General features: G+C 31.5%; 3 protein-coding genes across 3 annotated transcripts; 1 reads left to right on the forward strand and 2 right to left on the reverse strand.

Moving 5' to 3' along the window:
- Positions 1–1,620: 1,620 nt before the first annotated feature.
- Positions 1,621–3,755, reverse strand: LOC105111284 (RNA-binding (RRM/RBD/RNP motifs) family protein). Its single transcript, XM_011006590.1, has 4 exons — positions 3,620–3,755; positions 3,323–3,534; positions 2,871–3,048; positions 1,621–2,760 (listed from the first exon to the last, which is right to left on the reverse strand). The coding sequence occupies exons 1-4, from the start codon at positions 3,651–3,653 to the stop codon at positions 2,600–2,602; spliced, it is 585 nt and encodes a 194-aa protein (XP_011004892.1). The 5' UTR covers positions 3,654–3,755; the 3' UTR covers positions 1,621–2,599.
- Positions 3,756–9,766: 6,011 nt separating this feature from the next.
- Positions 9,767–14,789, forward strand: LOC105111285 (Galactose-binding protein). The gene is made up of 5 exons (XM_011006591.1): positions 9,767–10,185; positions 10,682–10,904; positions 11,735–13,008; positions 13,103–13,188; positions 14,389–14,789. The coding sequence occupies exons 2-5, from the start codon at positions 10,745–10,747 to the stop codon at positions 14,630–14,632; spliced, it is 1,764 nt and encodes a 587-aa protein (XP_011004893.1). The 5' UTR covers positions 9,767–10,185; positions 10,682–10,744; the 3' UTR covers positions 14,633–14,789.
- Positions 14,790–17,384: 2,595 nt separating this feature from the next.
- LOC105111286 (DELLA protein RGL1-like) lies at positions 17,385–19,470 on the reverse strand. Its single transcript, XM_011006592.1, has one exon. The coding sequence runs from the start codon at positions 19,406–19,408 to the stop codon at positions 17,609–17,611; it is 1,800 nt and encodes a 599-aa protein (XP_011004894.1). The 5' UTR covers positions 19,409–19,470; the 3' UTR covers positions 17,385–17,608.
- Between the last annotated feature and the right edge of the window lie 3,690 nt (positions 19,471–23,160).

Below are 23,160 nucleotides of genomic sequence, written 5' to 3' on the forward strand. Positions count from 1 at the left end.
TCTTAATTTTCTAGCGTTAAGCTATCAAAGAAGGATCATCCACCTCTTCTTTAGAACAGTAGGTTAGATTGCGAGGTCCCGGCTAAAGCACTAGCCAGATTTTTAAAATTTACCATATCTTCACGAGGAAAAGAATAATATATTATTCATAGTAAACATTTAGCTCAATAAATATCTTTTAGAAAAAAACAAGGGTTTATGAAGAACACAATTAAAGTCAGGTACACTTGAAACAAATCAGACACTGTATACACGTTGAAAAAAATGATGAAAGAAATGAAAGAGGCAAATTGTAATAGCATGCACCCAAAAATATCCGACAATCTCACCTAAAGTATAAACGAGTGAGAACAACAGGATAAAATTAGAATCTTAAGCATGCAATAGCTCCTTTGTTTTTTTGTTCTTGCGACAATCTTCACTACTTTACAACAAACATACACCAACAAGAAACTTTCAGATATGCAGATTATATTTTCCTATATGCAATGTGTTTTACTTATTAAACATAATAATGCAGCCCTAACTTGGGATTACACTTGAGAACCCATCCCATTCTAAAAAGTTTCTGCCAAGGGTTAATCTAATGCAAGGCCCTTTAGCAACGCCTACTTCATAAAAGGCTACAACCTCAAGGGGGGCAACAGAAGGAGACCAAAAGAATCAACATGCCAGCCGACCTAAGCTTTAATGATGATACAAGTTGTCTAACAGGAAGATCAGATGCCAAGCATTCTATGACAATCTAGGGACCAAAAGACAAAAATCATTGAAATCCCAAATTGAGATCTCACTTGCCACTGATCCACTGTCAAAGCTCAGAAGAAAAACCATATTTTTAATTAGAAGGCTAAAGAAAGCTGGTTGTGCAAACACGATACCCCTAAATTCAATAGAGTGCACACTTGTATACAGTGAAAATTGAGTTTCTCATGAAATGCCAAATTTTCAAGGGGAAAAAAATGAAAATCATTGCCAATATCTACTTAAAAGAGAATAGGAAAGAAAAACTTCCAGCAGCAAACCTTAAGGTTGAAGAGTTCAGATTAGATAACCTGGATCTCATACAACCCAGCTGGTAAGTAACTCAACCTTCCACTTTCCAAACCTCGAATTAGTAACAATACTGAAATCAACAGCCATGTACACTTCTGTTTTTATGGTGGGCAGTTTTCCCAACATGAACAGTGCCAAGTACCAGTTTTTTCCAAAGCATCTTTTTGATGCTTTTCCCATACAGTGGGAAAACAGAACACACATTAATTTACAAGACAAGCTGCATACTCGTCCAGGACTCCAAAGTATGAACTCCCTACATTCAAGGAAAACTCAAATAGACAACAAATTTGTTGTGCCCTAATAAATAGTTCTCACTTGAATTTCAACAGCCAGCATGGTTTCAGGAAATGTCCGCGTAACATGCAGAACAATAAAATTTGGTATCATGCAAATTATAATATCTAGGAAAAGAAAAACATTACAAAACTACAGGTGGCCCTTATAAGCAAACCAAGTCAAACACATCAGCCATGAATCAAGCTTGTAAAGAGTAATGAGTTTGATAAATGCATTCAGAAGTGTTTTTGGGCTGACAAAGCATCAAATTGATGTTTTTTTTTATGAAAAACATCAAAATAACCCAAGAAAGCATCAAGTTGACGCTTTTTTCAGACTGAAAGCACTTAACAAATGCTCCTTCAATATCAATAACAACCCCACAGTGGGCTAGGTACTTTTTTTTGTGAACCAAAATGATTTTCTTAATGGTGGTTATTTTGCTCACGAGCATCACTCTAAACAGCTTTAGCCAATAATTGATGAAATAAATCTTGAATTGATAATTCTCAGCAAATAAGGCATCCCAACAACAACAAAAACATTTCTGGTTAATAAAAATGGAACTAGGTTTACTAGTGTAAAACAGTTGCAAACAAATATCAAATCAGAAGCAGTTATAGATGGGAAGAAACAACTCCAGTTAATTAAGAATAAACCGAAAAATCATTATTATTATTATGAAAATCAACAGGTAGGACATGATGAAAGGTTAAACAAAACATGTGCAATAAACAATGTAATCAGTAACTAACTCAGTCTTGGACATAATGGCCCAAGAATTGAAGTTAATACAATATCATCACGGACCTCCAGTTCCTCTCTCTCTCTGTTGTTTTTTTTTTTTAATTATTTGTGGTGGGATGCTATAAGACCACTAGATATCCATTCTAGACCCTCATTTGACTCCTCCTGTTAAATGGGAAAAGTATAAATGAATTGACAGAAAATTGAAAGGACCAACACCATCCATGAAAGAGGAGGTAGATAAAGCAATGAGGAAGAACTTAGCTGTTGGGGTTTAAGTTACTATCCACTTTAGTTAAATAAACTGTCACCGAATACAAAACAACAACAATGCGAGCAAATGAAGAAACAAACACTCATCCAATCAGACTATTAGAGGCAAAAGACAGCGGGCAAGAAATCATTTTCTGCAAACATTCTACATATTCACAACAAACTACACCTGACTGATTAACCAAAGAGACTTTCCAGTGTGACAGATAAGACTTTGCACCCTACAAGGTCTTCTATTGGAAAATCAGTAGGAATATGGCATAGGGTTACTTGTATCATACCAACGAGACCTAGAACGGCTAATGGCATTGACTGCAGACCCAAAAAGTCTTCGATCACTATCATTACTGTTGCCATTGGAATTTGAACCATATCCATTAGAAAGGTTTGTTACACCAGGAGGAGCTAGCAGTGAAGAAAGATAAAAACTTGCTCAGCAAATAACGAAAGAAACAATAACAACAAGCTTTCACATGAGACAATAGAAGACAGAAAAATAAAGTAAGCCACATTACCTAGAGAATCATTTGCAGGGTAAGCTGAAACCCTGCTAGGTGCCGACCTCATGGAATGATTAGGGATTTCTAAATTATTAATCGGTACAGGGTGAGATGGCCTTTGTCTGCTAGAAGAATTGGGAAGAGGCACAACCCCATTGAAATTATTTTGAGCAAGTTTATCCTGTCCAGATATCTGTTCAATAAAATCACCATATATCAATAACCAAACCCCAAAATAACATAAGCAGGCAGGCCAGGGCTCCATCCTCCATGAGGTTGATAGATAAATAGTATAACTTTCAATATTCTCAAACCCCATCATCTTTTCTTCAAAAAATCTCAACAATTACAATCACATGAAGAGAAGAATAATAATTAAACACATAGAAATGGTGATCAGCAAGACAAGATTTTGGTCTATAACTTGAGGAAGACAAGGAAGAAGGAAAAGGAAGACAAGTACACACCGCGAATTTCAAGGTGCGATTGTAGAGAGTGACAAGGCCGGAGAATAGCTTGACAGCATAATCGGCAATTTCTTCAGTTTCGTATTCGGCAAAAGCATAGCCTTTGGGCTTATCAGTTTCTCTATCTCGAGGAATGTGTAAATCCACGACACGGCCTGCTTGAATTAGAATGTCATACAAAACCCTGTCGCTAACTCTCTCGTCTAAATTACCTGTACAAATAGTAATTAAGGATTTAATTAAGACACCGTCCAATGGCTTATCACATGATTGAAGCAACAATAGTAGAGAACTCACCGATGTAAATGCTGCAGCTCGAGGGACCAGACATGGCGCTCTCTTCTCCTTGTTGTGGTTTTGGATCTGAGCAAGATATCTTTTCCTTCTCCTGGGGTGGCTCTAGCCGCGTTATTTTATTTTATTTTTTTGTAATACGAAGACAACATTGTCCTTCTATCTTTTATTTTATTTATCTTACTTAACCCTTAAATTGCCTTCAGATTTTACCAATAAATTAACCATAGTCTCCAATATTATTTATTTATTTATTTATTTAGTATTACAGTTTAACTGTATTTCAAAAAAATTAATTTCTTTTATTTTAGATTAATATTTTGGATTTTTTAAATTTTTTAACATATCAATATTAAAAATAAATTTTAAAAAATAAAAATATATATATTTTAAAACATTTCTAAATAAAAAATATTTTAAAAAATATTTTTTATTATATTTTTAAATAGATAAAAAAACATAAAGAAACAGCTTATTTGACCAAATCTAGTGAAGGGGCAAACTTTATTATTACTAGGATATTTAACCCTTCTTTTACTTACAAAAAAAAAACAAAAGGAAAGAGTAACTAGTTGACCATGCTTGGCTACAAATCAGATGAGTTCTTCTTAACATTAAAAAAAAAAAAAAAAGTATAGGTGTTGTCATCGCATTTTTCTAGCATCAACGAAACTTTTAACTTTTATGTAAAAACATGTGTGCAAATTTAATAAACACAAATCTAGAATTATATATATTAAAAAATATTCAAAAAATTATTGATGCAAATTGATATTAAGTTGGGAGGTTGAAAAATAAATGTAAATTAAAATATTTCATTTCGTTTTAAAAGAAGCTCTTTAAGTTTTTTTATTTAATTATATAATAATAAATTTATATTTTGTAAAAAAAGTAATAACTTAAATTCAATTTAAACAAAATGATTTGCTACTAAGATTCCTCCTTCCCTAATTTTTTCCTATAGAGAATATAACTTTTTTGTTTTGTTTTATTTTTTTTATTTAATTAAAAAAATCATAATAAATAAAAAAATTAAATGATTTGAAATAAGAGTAAAAAAACATCTCTCTGATTAAGAAAGAAAAGCATCTCTCTAATTACAAACCTATTTATTTTTGTGTTTTAAAACTGCTTTAAAAAAATTATTTTATTTTTTAAAATTATTTTTTTTATTTTCTTCAAATTATTTTGATATGTTAATATCAAAACTAAATTTTAAAAAATAAAAAATATATTATTTTAATATATTTTTAAATAAAAAATATTTTAAAAAACATCTTTTACCATTATATCAAACGGGTGATAAAACCATTTTATCTTACCAACACATTATATTTTTACTAGGTATTTTTAGATAAAATATTTTTTTTAGACAAATTAGATAATTTTAATGAAAATATATAAAAAAATTAAAATGTATACTATTTATAGGTTTGCCCATTAAAGAAATTTTTTTGACAATGTCACCAAGGTCCAAATGTGACCTGGTTAAGATGCTTTCAAGATAATTTTATTTTAATTATTTTTTTTATATATTAAGATAATAATATTTTAGATTAATTTGAATCAATTTGAATTGGCTCATCAAAATCACAATCTAAGTTATAAATCCAGTTAAGTTTAATATATTTTTTTAATCTATTTTTTATAGTTGGACAACAATAAAAATTGACATGCGTATAAAAGCCACCAAATAAATATTTTAAAAAAAATATTATCATGAAAAGTTATAAAAAAGAAGTGTGTGCTTATGTTATAACCTTACTTTAAAAAAACCAATATAAACATTTAGGTGGAATGAGTTACTTATATTTTCCATGGCTAAGATTATGATTATAGTTGTGCTACAATAAAATATTTAATAATATATATAATAAATACTAGTTTGAAGAGGCTAAAAAACCATTTTTTTTATTAACTATCACGTACCTTAACATAATATATATATAAAAAAAAAAACTTTAACACAATGTTTTTTATTAAAAAAACAGAAATTAATGGTTATCAAACATACTTTAACTCTATTTCTTAAATTTCACTTTGCTCAGTATAATGTAAACTTAACAGCATTCTATATCATAATTTAAAATCATAAATAAATTCAATTCATCAATAAAAAAAAGGTTTTTGTGTAAAACTCATACAGGATTTAAATATGATTTTCAAACTAAAAAAATAGATTTAGGTTTAGGTTTAATGAATTTTTTAAAGAATTAAAAATAAAAACATAACTATAAACAAAGATAATTTTGAGTTTATCATATGCGTTATCTGATGATCGAATAAAAATTACAGAGTTACAAACTTTTCTAGCCTCTTTCTCTTCTCTTTTTCAACTTAGTTTTCCTTTTCTTTTGTAATCTCTAGAAAGTTACATATAAATAATAAATTCTAAAACAACCAACTATTGAGCTTAGCCCACTAAATAAATTTGTTCAAAATAAATAAAGTCTAATTAATAAAAATCAACAAAAACTTCAAATAAAAAAACCAAAAAAGTAAGTTAAACCATAATTTTTTAATAGGTTGAGTTACTCTTCAATGTTTATAAACATACGAATGCATAAACTATGTCTTAGGTTTGATGTTTTAATTGCCTCTTTTAAGGTTAGAGACACTCAACTCCATCAAGCGTGGTTCAAAGAGGCTTTGATGATTCTCCCAATGATAATGATCAAACTATTGTGATATCTTTTTAATAATCCAAATATAATTTAAATCTGACCGTCTATCTCATAAAGTAGAACTTGTTAAATTTTATCATCATTGATAAAAACAATTTGTGTATCTAAAATAGTATTAATATGTTTTATTTTAGCCAATGATAAGGATAATAAGATAAGGGTATCAAAAGGATCGTCATAGATATAATGTTGCAATTTATATATAATTAAGTCTTTTGTATTATAAGTAGAGGTAATACGAAAGTCTAATAGTAGTTTAATGACATTAGTATTTGACTCAGCCATTTGTAATACTTTATATGATATAACATTACTTGCATGTTATAAATCCTTTCATAAATGCAAGATCAAAAGTAATGAGATCTCAATAAATAATGAAAACTAGAAATGAAACTAAATGGATAAATGATGAAAATAATAATAAATGTGAGAATGGATAGTTCATAGACGAGATAAAAGAAACTAAAATATCTTTTAAAAAAAAGAGGAGAACAAGATTTGATTGGAAAACATTATATGAAATATTATGTTAAATGGATTTTTTCTATGGATAAGGCAAAAGGATAAGAAGTCATGTATTAATTGATACATATATACTTACAAATATGTACAAGTTAGGATCAATATGAAATGAACAAGATATCGGTAGAATTGGGTAGGAAGAAAAAAAAAGCCTTATAACCGAGAAATAATATAAGTAATTATGATTAGATGAAAATGAATAAAGAAATAACTAAGAAAATCCAGGTTAGTGTTAAGTATAGAAAAAAATTAAATTTAAAGGGTGAATTTTTTAAAAATAAGGAAGAATATAATCCCTTGCATAATAGCTAGGATGCTTAAGTCATGTTTGGTTGGGGTGACTTTGCAGAAAATATGGTTGCATAAGAGTTATTAACTTGTGACATATCTAGGAAATAAAATTTTTCTTTTCTTCTTCTTAATCTAGATTACTATCAATGACGAAGATGGTGTTTCTCTATAATTTCTAGAGTTTAGAAATTATATTGAGTTTGAACAAGTCCATAGATTGTTTAACTATAAAATTATTTAAAAGCATTGTTCTGATATCAAAATTGATGTAGGATAAAAGAGATTTAAGAAAAAAAAATATTAGACAAAAAAGAAAAAGATAAATGATTTCAAAAAATTTGCAACTCTTTAATTTTTATTCAAATCATAGTAATTTGAACATAATATCTATAAAGTTACATGTAAATAATAAATTCTAAAACAACTAACTATTAGATACAACCTAAAAAAAAACTATCCAACATAAATAAAGTTTAATAAATAAAAATGAATTAAAAGTTCTAAAAAATTAAACATAAAAATATAAGTTAAAGTTTAATATCTCAAAAGGTTGTGTTACATTTTATCATTTATGATAATATAAGTGTGTAAATTGTGTTGAAGATATGGTATTTCTACCATGCCTTATCTTTTTTCTTTGTTTTTAAAGAAAGAAAACTTTTAAAAACCCATTCTAAATAATATTTTTTAACAATCATGAAAAGCATTAAAGAAAGAGAAATAAATAAAAAGATATTTTACTTTAATAAAAAGAATAATTATGAAAGTAGACAAAATAGAAAATAAACAAAAAAACATGGTTTTGGTATATTAAACAACCTAGTTAGTGTGTTTGGTATTGTAATATAATATACTTTTAAAAAATATTTTTTATTTAAAAATATATTTTTTATTTTTTAATTTTTATTATTAATATACCAAAATAGTTAAAAAATAAAAAAAATATTTATTTAATATTTTTTTATGGAAAAATACACTTTTAAAAAACACTTGAAAATAAAGTTACCACACTCGGTTATTACTGTTCCTCGCTCTTTCTCTCGCAAATCCAATCTATGAATAAAAATCCAATCTATGAATAAAAGATGTCTTAGTGATTTGTGTGTTATTGATGGAATGATTATTTTTTAAAATATTTTTATTTAAAAATATATTGAAATAATATTTTTTTTATTTTTTAAATTTTATTTTTAACAACATAAAATTAAAATAATATAAAAATTTTAAAAATCTAATTTAAAATGAAGAGTAAATAAAATAAAATTTAATTTTTTTAAAAATATTTTTAAAATGTGAAAACAAATAAATTATTTTTGAGCTGATAACGTCCATCTACACGTGTCAAAAAGATACAAGCACAACGATGTCGACGCAATATTTCGATGTGCGAGCTAATGGCGTCATGACAGCTCATTTTTCACTTTCTTTTAGACACGCCAAGAATCCACGCACGGCACCCTAGAGTCTATCTGTCAACCAGGTGGTTTAGAGGAGCCAAGATCGCCTCACAATGCTGTGAGCTGTAATGCCTACGTGGTTTTACTTTATTGGTCCACGAGTGAAATGATACCTAATGCTTACAGATTTCTTCGTCTGGACACGGGCTACACTTTACACGATGTAGCACGTAAATTGTTTTGGCTCTGGTAAATATAGGGATTTTGTACATACTAATTAAATCAGACCGACCTGGACCTAGCTGTCAGTTTTCTGAATTAATTTAGATAAATTAAAATAATATAATTCATTTTTTTATGTTAAGAATATAGTTTTTAAATTTGTCCGGTGATCAATTCGGCCTCAGGCTTGAGGCTGTCGGCTCTTAATTATTGTTTTCATATTTATTAAAATAAATAAATAAATAGATTTTATTACATCAACTTGAGTTTTTATCATTCTTTATTCTTTTAAAATTCAGTCTAGTTCTACGTCATCCCATTAAATTAACTTTTAAAATTATATTAAAAAATCATTATTTTAGATATTTTTAAAATTACAAATTAATTTTTAATTGCTTAACTTATCGGATCAACTATATAATTTTGATTAATTTCACATCTATCCTTGAAATAAATATCTTTTTGTTTTTATATTTTAAAATATTTTGATTATTTTTTAAAAATATTTTTTGTGTTTTCTAATTATTTTAATATATTAAAATAAAAAATATTTTAAAAATCAACAATTATTATAATACTAAATAGACTTTAAATTAATAGTTTTTAAATAGATATCATAAGCATAAATAGACTTAGTAGATGTGATTTTGATTTATTTTTGCATTTTAAAAAATCTTTTTAAAAAATTAAATTTATTTTATTTTATTTTAAATTAATATTTTTTATATTTTCTGTATCCATATTAAAAATATATTTTTTCAAATACATTATTTTAATATATTTTTAAATAAAAATTATTTTTAAAATTAATCATTACCGCATCTCAAACTAAAAATTTGCAAAGATAAAAATGCCAATTTGCAAAGATAAACATGCCAGGAGAGACTAATCCAAATTCAAAGTCTGTGTTCATGAAGGAAACGAGACCTCAATTAATATCCATAAAAGAAATCCTTTCCTTTCATTCAAATTTAAACAAGGGGTAAATTCAAAAGTAAAAAGAGGACCAATTACAGAGGAGACAAGACAAGGTGGTGTTTGAATTATTTAAAAGAAAACGGCATCATCAATTAGGCCACAACTTTTGTTTGAAAACAAGAGAGAGACCTCACGAAATTGATACAGAGAAGCCGAAAGCAAACAGGGAGAAGAGATGCATGCGTTGCAAGAAGAGAGACAATGCTTACTATGATGAGGAGTTGCTTGCAGTTGTAGTGTGAGAAGCAGTAATTGCGGTAATAGTAAAATTAAAAGAAAAAAAAACGCTGGATCAAATCAAAAAAAGACTTCACAACAACGCGGAAGACACTCGCCTTAAACTCTGCCCTCTCCACCTCCTTTCACGTTATGTTGACCTTCCCGATTTTTCACCTCTTCCTCTCCTTGGTCGAGAAATCTTAAAGATCACTCCTTTTTCTTTTCTTTTTTTTTACCCAAACTCAATTCAATACAGGTGATTTCTTCATTACCCTTTTTAAATAAATTGATTGTCATATCATTTTCTCTATAGTTAGTTGTTTTTATTTTTATTTGGGGTGCTATTGATGGAAATCTGTTTTTTTTTTTTAATGGGATTTCTTGATTTAGTTTAGTTATAGCCAGAGTTGTTTCACTGTGCATGTTGCTTATGACCCAAGTGGTTCTTTTGATTTTGCTTTACCGCTAAGTTGATTTCCCCCCCGGCTGCTTAATGATGAACCTGCTGTAGAATATCAACTTCATTGCTTAAGGAGTAACTTTCTTTTTGCCTCTAGAGTATTTTGTTTGTTTCTGAAGAAAACCCATTTACCCACTCTGTTGAATTAGGAGTTGTCAATGTCTTTTTTAGCTGAATTTGCAAGTTAAATGAATGCCCTTTATAATTCTCTGAATTTGGATTTAAATCACACTTGTTTTTTTTGGATTTTGATTGTGGAAATGAAGTTAAGTACTTGTGCTATTTGTTGCAGGTTAATTTGTTTTTTTTATTAAAACTCGAAAGCTAGCCTGCATTTGTGTCGGATTGATGAGCGATGCAGAGATCACGTAGAGCTTTTCTTGAAAGAAGAGCTTTGGAGAAGGATGTTAGTGAAAAGAATCAATTCTACAAGGTTTCTTTGTCTTTGGTTTTTGTTTTGTGGGTGCTTGTCTTTCTCTTGAGTATATGGATCAGTCATGGCGATGGTTATACAGGTAAGCTTCCTATCAATTTTTCTTGATGCTCTTAGTGATCTATTAAGTTAAAAGATGCGAAGAGAGCAAGGCTTTAAAAGATACGAAGAGAGCAAGCCTTTCATCTGATGGAAATTACCATAAAAAAATGGCCCAGTAATGTTCCAGAGATGAAAAATGGAATTTTTTTTTTTAAAAAAGTTGTTTTTCTAATAAATAAACCAATCATATTGAGAAATGGGCAAGAAATGGCCGAGGTGGTGGTGGTTGATGTGTTTATAAGTAACTGCTTTCTTTGATCTTGTGTTACCCATGCATGTTGATTCCATAGGGTTTGAGACTGTTTGGTTGGTAAACTTTGTTCTGATAGGGCATTACTCTCCACTATATTCATGTTACAATTCCTCTGACTATATTTGTTTGAAGTGTCTATGTTCATAACTTGATCTTCTACTCCCTACAAACTGACTTGGTCTTGTCTATGCAATTGTCCCAGCGTCTGCAATTAATCTTTCAATACATTTTTAGCCTTTTCTTTCCCCTAATATTGTTAATATGTTGTTGAGGAAAGCTTAAACATGGTAGTTTTTTTCCCCAAAATCTGTAAAGAAAGGCACACATTGTTATCTTAAATTGCCAATGTTGCCACTCATAGGAAGCTTATGGGACAATAATATTCATGTTGAAGTAGAATTTGTTTTCAATTAGGCTTTGCCTTTAATTCTTCTTCCTTGTGGTATCTTTGGTATAAATTAGTGATGTTATTCCGGATCCGTGCTATTTCAAAATTCTTTTAGCTGCATTGTTTTCATAGATTCTTATGAGTTAATCTTTTATTTCCTTCGATTTAGATGGGTCTGGAGACCTTCCAGTTAGCATATCCACTTGGAATGAAGCAACAGCGGAACCCAGCAAATGCTCTGTTTCTGTAGATAAAAATCAATCAAAAGACACTTGTCCTGTGTGTTCTGATGAGAGCTCATGTACAGATAGTGCTGAAACCCGAGGTTCCAATGACACATTGCTTATTAGTGAAGGAAACACAAATGATGCCTTTGCTGCCAAGCAATCTGAGGTAGACTCTGGTTCAGCTGTGAAGTCTGAAAATAATGCACAAAAGACTGATCGACCATCTCGTGCTGTGCCCCTCGGTCTTGATGAATTCAAAAGTAGAGCATTTAGCTCTAAAAGCAAACCTGGAACTGGTCAAGTTGGAGGTGTAATTCATAGGATGGAGCCTGGAGGTAAAGAATACAACTATGCTTCAGCTTCCAAAGGTGCCAAGGTTTTGGCTTTCAATAAGGAAGCAAAGGGTGCCTCCAATATCTTAGTCGGAGACAAGGATAAGTACCTTCGGAATCCATGCTCTGCAGAGGAGAAATTTGTTGTAATAGAACTGTCAGAAGAAACACTGGTAGATACTATTGAAATAGCAAATTTTGAGCATTATTCTGCTAACTTAAAACATTTTGAGCTGCTTGGAAGCTTGGTTTATCCAACAGGTGACTGGGTGAAGCTTGGGAATTTTACAGCTGCAAATGTTAAGCATGCTCAGAGGTTTACTCTTCAGGTGCTGATAGGGGTGAGATATCTAAGGTTGAATCTTCTGAGCCATTATGGTTCAGAATTTTACTGTACGTTAAGTGTTATTGAAATTTATGGAGTGGATGCTGTCGAGCAAATGCTGGAGGATATGATCTCTGATCAAGATAATTTATTTGGATATGAGGTGGGAGCTGGTGAGCAGAAACCACCATCATCCCAACTAGAGTCCACTCAGGATGATGATACTTACACAGACTTGTACAGTGATATGGAAGAATCTTCAGTGGAAAACTCAGATGCAAAGAATGAAGTTGCGAAAAATAAATTGCCAGATCCAGTTGAAGAAGTTCGGCATCAACAAGTTGGCAGGATGCCTGGGGACTCTGTTCTCAAAATATTGATGCAAAAAGTTCGTTCTCTGGACTTGAGTTTATCCATTTTGGAGCGATACCTTGAGGAAGTGAATTCTAAATATGGCAATATTTTCAAAGAAATTGACAAGGATTTAGGAGAGAAAGATGTACTTTTAGAGAAGATCAGATCAGATGTAAAGAGTCTCTACAGCAGCCAGGATCTCATTGTACGTGGATTTCTTAACTCTTTTGGTTTTGATTATTTCTTGGATTCTAGCTGTTGTTTTTCAACTCTCTTTTACTGTTTATTACAATTTGCAGGCCAAAGATGTTAATGATCTTATTTCTTGGAAATCCCTTGCTTCCACACAGTTGGATGGTCTCCTCAGGGATAATTTGATTCTCAGGTTACTTCTTTTCCTTGGTGATATATTTCATCTGCTTTTGGGTACCATGCTTTTAAAATTTGTTTACACAGCTTATATTTGGCATTGTTTTTCTGATAAAAAGAACCCTTGATACAGGGGTTGATCTAGGACTCCATTCTTTTGTGACCAAAGAACTTTGCAACATAACATGCTTTATTAAACTTCAAACAGTGCATATGAGGATGGCCGTAAACATTATTTGAAAAAAATAAAATGACGGGTTTGCTAGTGATTTGTAGTAATCCGAAGTGGTAGTGAGCAAAAAATTAAACAAATAACTACAATTAAGCAACTTTTTTTAGCATTTAAATTAGCTGTAGCAAGCATAATATAAACCGTGTAAAAAAATCCCAAGTATTGAGAAACTAATGGCTTTAAGGAAAAGTCAAAAGAAAAATGGATGAGGGTTTCTCATCTATTGCAGTCTGAAAGTTAAATAACTTGTCCTTCCTGGGGATAGAGGGCTTAATCTTCTGGAAGTGTAGGAATTGATTATGCCTTCTCCTTTGATAAGTTCTCTCTTAAAAGTAAAGGGGAGAGGAAGAAAGGAAAGAGGAAAAAAGAAAAAAGAATAAAGAACAAAACTCAGCTCTTAAGATAATGTGAAGAAGAACATCTATACATAATGCAGTTTTTTTGGGGCCTCCTAATAATATGGGTTTCTGTGTCCTTGTGCATCTTGATCAGTGGCATCATTGAAAATACCATTCTAAGTTCGTATAGATGCAATGAAAGGGACAGGGCAGATGTATTAGTACCCTAATCCACTTGGGTCCCCTTACATGAGTCTCAAAGATATTTGTAAGTGCCTGTGAGATATCATTAGTATGTGTCAAGTGCTGGACTGGCTTATGGAAGGATCATGCATGGCTTTGAGCGACATGTCTTTTTAATGACTTGATGATTTTCAGACCATGTTGGATTATCCCATAATAGTAATAGGATATTAAGGGAACAATTAGATTATCCATTTCTCATCTACCAACATATCTTTTTTATTTCAAATATTTCCCTCCTGTTGTTATTTTCTTAGTAGAATTATTCAATTATTTATTACAGAATTCTTTATTCCTTGTTTCCTTCAATTTTGTTGTTAATGGGTCTTTTGTTTTTTCTCCCTTTTGTCCCCCTTGATGTTTTTGAAAATGTGGGGATGTAATCAGTGTCTCTAATTTGCAGATCAAAGATTGAAAGGGTTCTAGAGATTCAGAAATCTATGGAGAATAAGGGTATAGCAGTGTTTCTTATATGTTTAATTTTTGGGATTTTGGCTTTTGTGAGGCTATTTGTAGATTTGTTGTTGAGTGTTTATATGGCATTTAATGTTCAAGGAACAGAGTCCAGGAAATTTTGTTGGACAGGCTCTTCCTGGCACTTCTTACTATTGAGCTGTACCGTTATTATTTTGGTAATTTCATTATAATTTTGGTACAATACATCAAGTTGTCTTTGGAGGGTGGCGGGTGGTATGATTTGGTAGATAATTGTGAGATTGTAAGGTTTCTAGTTATGTGGCGTGTGGATAGAAAACAAAAAAAAAAAGAAAAAGAAGAAAAGATAAATGAGGATATTTACCTTGATTCCTTTGATTATTTTCTGGTAGAGTTCTCTGCTTTTTTGTTCCTGGAAAGGAAATCACTTTCAGTCTTAAGTTTGTTTAAAAGAAAACTTTCTGGGAACTTGTGTATTTAATCTCTATCACTTTCAGTCTTAAGTTTGTTTAAAAGAAAACTTTCTGGGAACTTGTTATTTCCATCGGCAGTTTACAATTTCTTTTTGTGCGCTTGTCATCATGGGGGAGGGTGAGGTTAATCTGTGGAAACTTGAAGGTTATGATGTCAGAAAGGAGGCTGGTAAAACATAAAATGTCGTAGTGTCGTTATTAGATAAATGAAATTTAGATATTGTCATATTACTTGAGTAATCTTTTCTATGCACAAATAGTCCTTTTGAATCTGTACGTGGTAAATCTTTCCAAGTGTGAAGTTCATGATTGATCCCAGTGGTCCTTTTGAATCTGTACGTGGTAAATCTATTCCAAGTGTGAAGTTCATGATTGATCCCACGACAGAAAGGCTCCCAAGTGTACAAGGAGGAAGCTTTGTACAATAGCTATGGTTGTGTTGGAGGTTGGTGCTGCCATATATTAAAGCCTACTCTATGCGCACAAGAAACTCCCGCTGCTAATCTCTGCACTTAAATGTTTGGCCCAAAGAAGCCCGCCGGTAGATGAAGTGTTTTTGTTTGAGAATGGAGAAGAAATGTGCAGAATGTGAATGTTGCACACAAGTTGAAATTTCATCTTATTAGAATTAAGAGGAGAGAGGTAATATTTTATTAGAGCTTCAAAGGCAGTGTTCATGCATCAATTATGAAGTCCTTATGCATGTACGTTCAAGGAGCCTCCCTGATGTTAATTTTTCCTGCATGATCTGTGGAAATTTGAAGAATAACATGTGGAGAATTGATTATGAGATCCAAGCTTACCAGTTGAACATTACCAGTACTGGGATTGATTCATGCAAATTGTCTGATCTAACTCGTTCCCGTGATACATGATTCTTCTAGTCTGTTTCTTTTCATTTCTGCGGGGAGGATCTTAAGAATGCTTTCTTGAAATTGTTTATACATTTCGTCACTGAAGCGAAAACGTCTGGATAAGGTTCAGCATAGCTGTCTTGTTCGTAATTAGTTAGAGACTCTAGACTTGAATCATTTGGCCCTTTGCTCTTTTAAACTACGAAACACCTGAAGGAGCTCTTGGGACTTGAAAAATTTGAGTTCCTTGCCGATTTACATTCCAAAATGGCCATGGTCAAAAGCTAACAGAGAGAAAGCTGGTACTATTCACCTAGACATTGTTCACTAAACTTTTCTAAATCGGGGAAATCCAGCTAGGCATTACTGTGGCCACAGAATTGTTCACTTGCAATATGTTTTCTGAGACAATTGACTTCTAAACAAGGGGTGCATATCCTGAACCTTGCGGTTACTTATTTCATGGAAGCACCCCTAGGGTGCCCACATTTCATTCAAGATGATAATATTTACAGGTTGCCGCATGTTGCTGCAGGGAAGGACACATTTTCCCTCCTTTTCTTCTTGTTTTTCCCCCTTGTAGGAGCATGGAATTTTCTTCAATTTGGGATTTCAATGCAGAAGTTTCGTTGTGTACAAATATTTTTGATCTCGCTCATGGAAGCTGGCTTTTGGAGAATGATCTGTCATCATTTTGGAAGCAAAACACTGCAGAACTGTTCAACTGTTTTGATAAAAGAAGTTGAGTAGTGAACCTTTCATTCTTCGTGCAGCGGCTGGACTTTCAGAAACAGAAATTTCCAATATTCAGGTGAGAGTCTGACATTGTTAAATGTGAATGCTTGACAAATATTTTTATGTACCTGTGAAATACGTCTTAGTTTAAAAAGTGTAGTCATACCATCGTACCAAGCCAAATTAACATATTAAAATTAAAATAATAGAAAATTTAACTGTTTTTAAATTATTTTAAAAAAATATTTTTATATAAAATAACTGATTGATGAATATATTAATGAATTGTTAAATCTTCTAAAGTCAGATTTGAGTTTGGGCTAATTTTGTTAATTTTCCAGTGATATTTTAGGATTTGTTGTTTTACTATGAATTTAGTTTTAATTTCCTCATTGTTTTTGAATTTTAGATTGTGTTTTTAGTAAAGGTAGTTTTCTTAGTATATTTAAAAAATCTTATATTTTTTTTTAAATATATATTTAAATTTCAGAGAGAAAATTTGTAAATTTAAGATTTATATTTGTAGCTAATTAAATTCTAATGTTTTCTATGTTACTATTGTTTTATTTATCTTTTGCTTCTATCAACAACTTTTTAAATTAAAAAGATATAAAAATTAACTATCTAGGGTGATCTAGTGTAATAATTTGATATTAAAAAATTTGTTTTTTCTGTAGTTTCAGATTCGAGCCCTATAATTATTTATATAATGATTACTGAAGTTTACATAGTTATTAATTTCAGGTCCTATAGGATTAGTCGAGATTTACGCAAACTAACCCGAATACTCACATTAAACTAAAAAAAAATATAAAATTAAGATTTGGATTAATTTGAAACCATCACAGAAATTCCTATCATTGTAACAAAAAAAACTTAAGTTTCACAATTAAGCAGCTGAACATTTAATGGAGATAATAAGGACTTATACAAGAATTATTCTATGGTTAAAAGAACAATTGTCGGGCTCCAGAACAGCAACCATGACTTAAGCATGGGATCTTCCTTTCCACATAAATCAACATATATCGAGAAAGAAACTGCTCATCGATCAATAACGACTCCAGAAAGGATCCTCGAAGGGATTGCTCGAAAGGATTCAGATTTTATCAACACCCTTTTGCGATCAAGTGAAGTTCCAAGTAGAAAGGGAGTGGAGTGGTGTCCCCTTCCATCCATACAACAAGCTCTTCCCGTCCACATCAAGTGTAAAAGAGCTTGCAAAATTAAATTTCTTAACTATCAGTTTTGCTTGGTACAACGATGATGAGCTTAGGTCAGTCTCCACCATGCCAAAACGAGCAAAGAATGCCCTCCAGACATCAAGCTTCACGCTTCGAATTATTCTTTCCTCTCCTTCACTAGCTACACTGTTTCTGATTCCTTCACCAAAATACATTGACTCCGTAATCATCCTATTTGGATCATCCCTCTCCATACAAGCATCAAGGCAATCAAAATATGCACTGTAGTAAAACAGTAAATCAACAAAACGACGCACAAAAGATGGTGCGTTGTGATTTGCCTCTACTTCGGTGACCACCATTATACATGGATTGATGTTTCTGATCATTTTCATCATAGAGTCCAGCCGATTTGGCATTGCAATCAATTTCCGTGGTAGATATGAAGAGTAAACAGCTATTTTTTCTTCAACATCTATCTCTAATAGATTCTCTTTCAGATCCAAGAGGTCCGAAACCATTACTATCTTAAAAGAAAATGGTATGTTCATGGTCTGCGCAAAACTCTTTAGCCACCTCCCTGTATCCTCGATTAAATGCTTTGAAGTCGTCCCAATAGCAGTTATCTTGAGAAGCTCAAGAGGGCACCCAAACCGAGATGCTAAAGCTTGCATTAAGATTGCCCATTGTGCGCCATTCCTGATTACAAGATCAATTATGTGAATCCTTTTCGCCTCAGCCACATTCTCCACAATGGCTTGTATTCCTGCAAAATGCGATATCTGACAAAAGGGCATTACTCTTTGACATTCCAGAATGGCCGGGTTCGGCCTCATCATTGCAGTGTCCATATCAAATGATTGCTTTGAAGTCTTCATTGTATCATAGATATGAACTGATTGATTCTTCTTCAAGTCGTTTGAAGTAACTCTTCCAGATTTTATTTCAATTCTCTCTCGAAGAGCTTCAGAGAAATAATAAACTACTCTTTCGACTGGATTTCCAACATCAGAAGAACATTCTTCGCAATGTTTGAGTAGTCTCCGCGCACTGTCAAACTGTTCACAACTTACTTTCTCAGCAGAAGCCAAAAGGAACTCAGAGAGCTCCACCATTTTGGCATCCTCGTGGGAAAGACCAGCCAAAGAAAGATCGAAGGGATTGTCAAACATAGAGGAAACATCAACTGATTGGGAAGCAGACTGGATAAACTTCGCACCAGCAATCCCCATGATTTCTTCTGTTGAGAATCCCCGGCTCTCCACCGCTGTGTACGGTGGTGCATCATAAGTTGACTCAACTATCCTTCCACTCTCGAAGTGTCTGAACCCATTACCAAATCTTCTTAGCAGCTCAAGAGAAGCTAAATGCAAATCCTCAGATCGTTTGCCCTTCTTGTATTCGCTGTCTAGATTCCCATTTTGGACGATTTCACCAAGCTTTGTGATCTCCTCCTGACAATTCTGTGTAGACGGAGACAAGCCATCAAATTTGAGTTCATCAAAAGCTGCATAACCCAACAATGTTTGATCTTGCAATTCTCGCTCGTCTTGATACAGCACTTCATCCTCCGAACAAAGAAAATCGACACCAGCAGACGGTCCCAATCCATCAGAACAATAGAACGGAGTTTGCTTCCATGTCTTGCCTCCATCCACACTTTCAGAACTTTTATTTGCAGAACTTGACTTTTCTTCAACTTCAGAATAAGACCCCTCCAAGGACAATATAGCATTTTCCATCTCAAAATGGATTGCAGCTCACAGTTTGGTATGTCAAGTATTAGCTTCTACTCTTAGCTTGAGCAGTCCTAGGACTGTAACTACAGAAGACTAAAAATTGTTCACCATGCGAATCCTTTCATTATTATTTATTTTTCAACGATAATTTCAATCCATTCACTTAAATTATTCGATAAAATTATAAATTTATATTATTTTTAATAAATTTTCTTAAATAAAAATACTTTATTATTACCTAACTAATATTAATTAAGATTTTAACTACGACAAATAGTAACCAGCTTGCATACAATTTATACCCGTTAGCTTCATGTTGATAATATCAAGGCAGCCCCCACATATAATATGATTTAACAATTTCTATACCATTGGCATATATAGAAATAAAATACTCTAAGGCGGCAAACGGTGCCATCAGATGCCACGAGCTTCGGAAGGAAAAAACAAGCACTGTAATCTAAACAATGAGTCACGAGCCAGATAACTTAATGCATAAGGTGTTCCACCGGGAATCTCCAAAATTCGAAGAGGAACATTCTCCATGACGTGGCCTGGCGGAGAAGGAGAACAAATGAGCAGCATTAATTAAATTGTGTCCTTGGCGGAATAAAAGTTGGATCAAGATTAATGTAGTTACCGATTTTTAACCCTGTATATTTTCTAATATTTTTTTAAATAAAAATTATTGAAAAAAATAAATAAAAAATAAAAAAATTATGGAGTGGAATAGCAGGCAAGTAGATAAAGATGCAGCAAAATAAAACCAAATTCAAATCAATAAAAAAGAAAAGAAAAGAAAAGAATAAAAAACCTTTATTCATCTTCTTCCTCCTTTCTCCCCAGGTGAACAGTACCCGAGCCATGTTCTTCGCTCTCCTTCCTAAATTCACTTGTCCTTTTCAACTGTCGTATCCCATATCTCTAACTAGTTTCCAGCCAAACCAATCCATGGAAGACCTGATTGGACTCATTCGAACCAAAGCGTCCTCTTTCAAACAACAACCACCCAATCTCTTCTTAATAAAAACTCACTGCCACCTCTCAAATCGCTACCTGATCACCACTCAAAACACGATCCACCAACCTCGAACCTACCTAGAAAACTAGCAGATCAAATATTCTTCAACCCGTATCAAAAGGGCTCAAAACACTAATAAATAGCACGAACCCAGCCATTGAATTTGCCTAGAAATGGAATGCATTGCTATCAAATCAACCCAACCACGATCTTTATTGTCTTCCACTCGAGAACCAGGTCATTTTGTCTTATTTAGCAAGCTTCAGCAGTAGAGCATAGAGCACACATGCTTAGCAACACAAAATCCTTAACGTGTGAGTCTTGCACTGCACATGACCAGCGTGTGCCATCACTGTCTAGGTCAGCTGCTATATCTTCTAGTCGATGCGCTCGGCTTAGAAGGTCAATATTAGATCCAAAATAAATTTCAGTTCAACTGAGAAAATTTGGTAGGTATGCGTACCTACAGCACATTCTCATTGCTGTAAAATCTCCATATGTACCTCCAGGTTTTCATCTATAAAGGATTGCACACCAAGAAGCTATAGTTCATGTTGAACTAATAAACCAGGGATTTCCAAAAGCTCATCATCCTTTTTTGGTATAAAGAGCCAAAGCCCAAATTGACCATTATCATCGTCTCGTATGCAGCACTCATATTTTAAAAGTGAAGATTAGATCTTGTTGTCAAGCCTAGGTCCTAGACCATCATTTTAGGATTAGCACTGGTTAAGGCAAATTTTAACAAAGCACAATAAACACATTAGTCATGAAAAATAAAAAACAATGTAACTTATTTTCGGTGAGATTATAAAGTGATAAATATCTTCTTTTTTTTAAGATAACCAACATATTATTTAGAATTTTGAAAACTAATTAAGGTTTTTAGTTCTAGTAAAATTAGGTGGTAACTTCTTATTTTTTATACTTTATTTTTTATATGGTAAATGACATACGATAAAAAGGTTGTAGTTTAATTACTAGTAAAAAGCATTTAATTACTAATAAAAAGCATTTTATATAAGTGGATGCTAGCCAGCAAACACTAATATTAAGATGGCTTAGGCCTAGTAAAGCCTGGTGAACCTAAAGTTGGATTTTATAACTATAACTAGATTGGTGGTCGGTTGTATGCTATAGTCATAACCAAACAAGTTTTAGCATAAAAAAATATTCAATCACTACAAATATTTTTTGAAGAAGAAAAATCCACAACTTGGAGCATAGACCCAAAATGGTATTATTTAATTTGATGATAATAAAATAATGATAGTAATGTAGTGAATTAAACCAAGAAAAATGATCATAATAATTTGCACAAAAAGAGTACATGTCAAAAGAAAACAAAATGACAAAACTCAATTCTTAGCCAATCTAATATAGAAGTTAACTTTAGTTAACATGTCAAATTTATAATTTAAATCATGAGACTAAAATAATCCAATAAAAAAAATGCATAGCTCAATTCCCAATAAAAACACAATGTAGAAGAAAGAAATAAAAAAACTCAATTAGAGAAAAACCTGCAGACCCTATGACTTGTCATGCTAATGCTATATCACAATAGAAGGAACAATGAGAAAAATTATGAAACTCAATTTTAAAATCAATCCAATATTAAAAAATAAAATTGAAAAAAAATAATTTTTTTTAAAGGAAGAAGACCCGAGTAAACTTGAGTTAACTCGTGAGTCAGGTCATGAGATTAGGATTACCCAGTAAAAAGTAAATCCAAGAAAATGAAAATGCTTAATTTTCAAAAACAACTCAATATCGAATGATAAAATTAAAAAAAAATCAATGTAAAAACACAAACTTTAAAAAAAGACTAATGTCAACCCAGATTAACTTTTTAAACCTATGATCTGGTTTTTGAGACCAAGATCATCATATCAAGAAAAACAACTAATCTCAATTCCCAAGCAATTTAATATTAAATGATAAAATTAAAAAAAATCAATTATATAAAAGGACTCAAAGCAAAAAAAAAAGGCAATGAAAAAATGATGATTGAATTTAAAAAAGAAATTAAGAAGACAACTTATTATTTTGGATTGAATGATGAAATTAAAATGAAAAAAATAAGTTTACAAATGTACATGAAATAAAAAAAATAGCAATCAAAAGAATGATGACCAAATTTGAAGAAAAAAAATGATAGCACAACTAAAAATTTTGAATTGAAGGATGAAACTAAAAAAAAAAATTATTACGAAATGACCTATAACAATTAACAATCAAAAAAATAAAGACTAAATTTGAAATGATAATAAAACGAGAGGACAATTATAAATTTTGGATAAATTAGAAAATTTGAATAAAAAAAAAAGAAAAGAGAGGAAAAAAAAAGAATGTCATCAGTAATATATCATCATAATTATAGGGACATGTGTAACTTAGAAGGCAATGTTTAGCCTTTGAAGGAAGCCACCCGTATAGTGGCTTTCTTAACTTGATGGTCCATGCGTTATAGGCACTAACCAATCTTCATTTTCTATTAACTTTAGTTTTTTACATTTGTTTTAGTATTAAATTTGATTCTTCAAGCCTTAATTGTTATACATTAACATAATTTAGATTTATTGTGATAAATCAAGCCAAACACTAGAACTTTTGTTTGATATTATGATATCTCTATATTTAGACAACCAAAATAAGTTATTACATCAATTAAAAATAATCAAATCTAGATAAATCTAATTAAAAAAAAAAATAAGTTAAGCAATTGAAAAAA

The sequence above is a fragment of the Populus euphratica genome, unplaced genomic scaffold (genome assembly GCF_000495115.2).
Source record: "Populus euphratica unplaced genomic scaffold, PopEup_1.0 scaffold461.1, whole genome shotgun sequence".
NCBI classification, from domain to species: Eukaryota; Viridiplantae; Streptophyta; class Magnoliopsida; order Malpighiales; family Salicaceae; genus Populus; species Populus euphratica.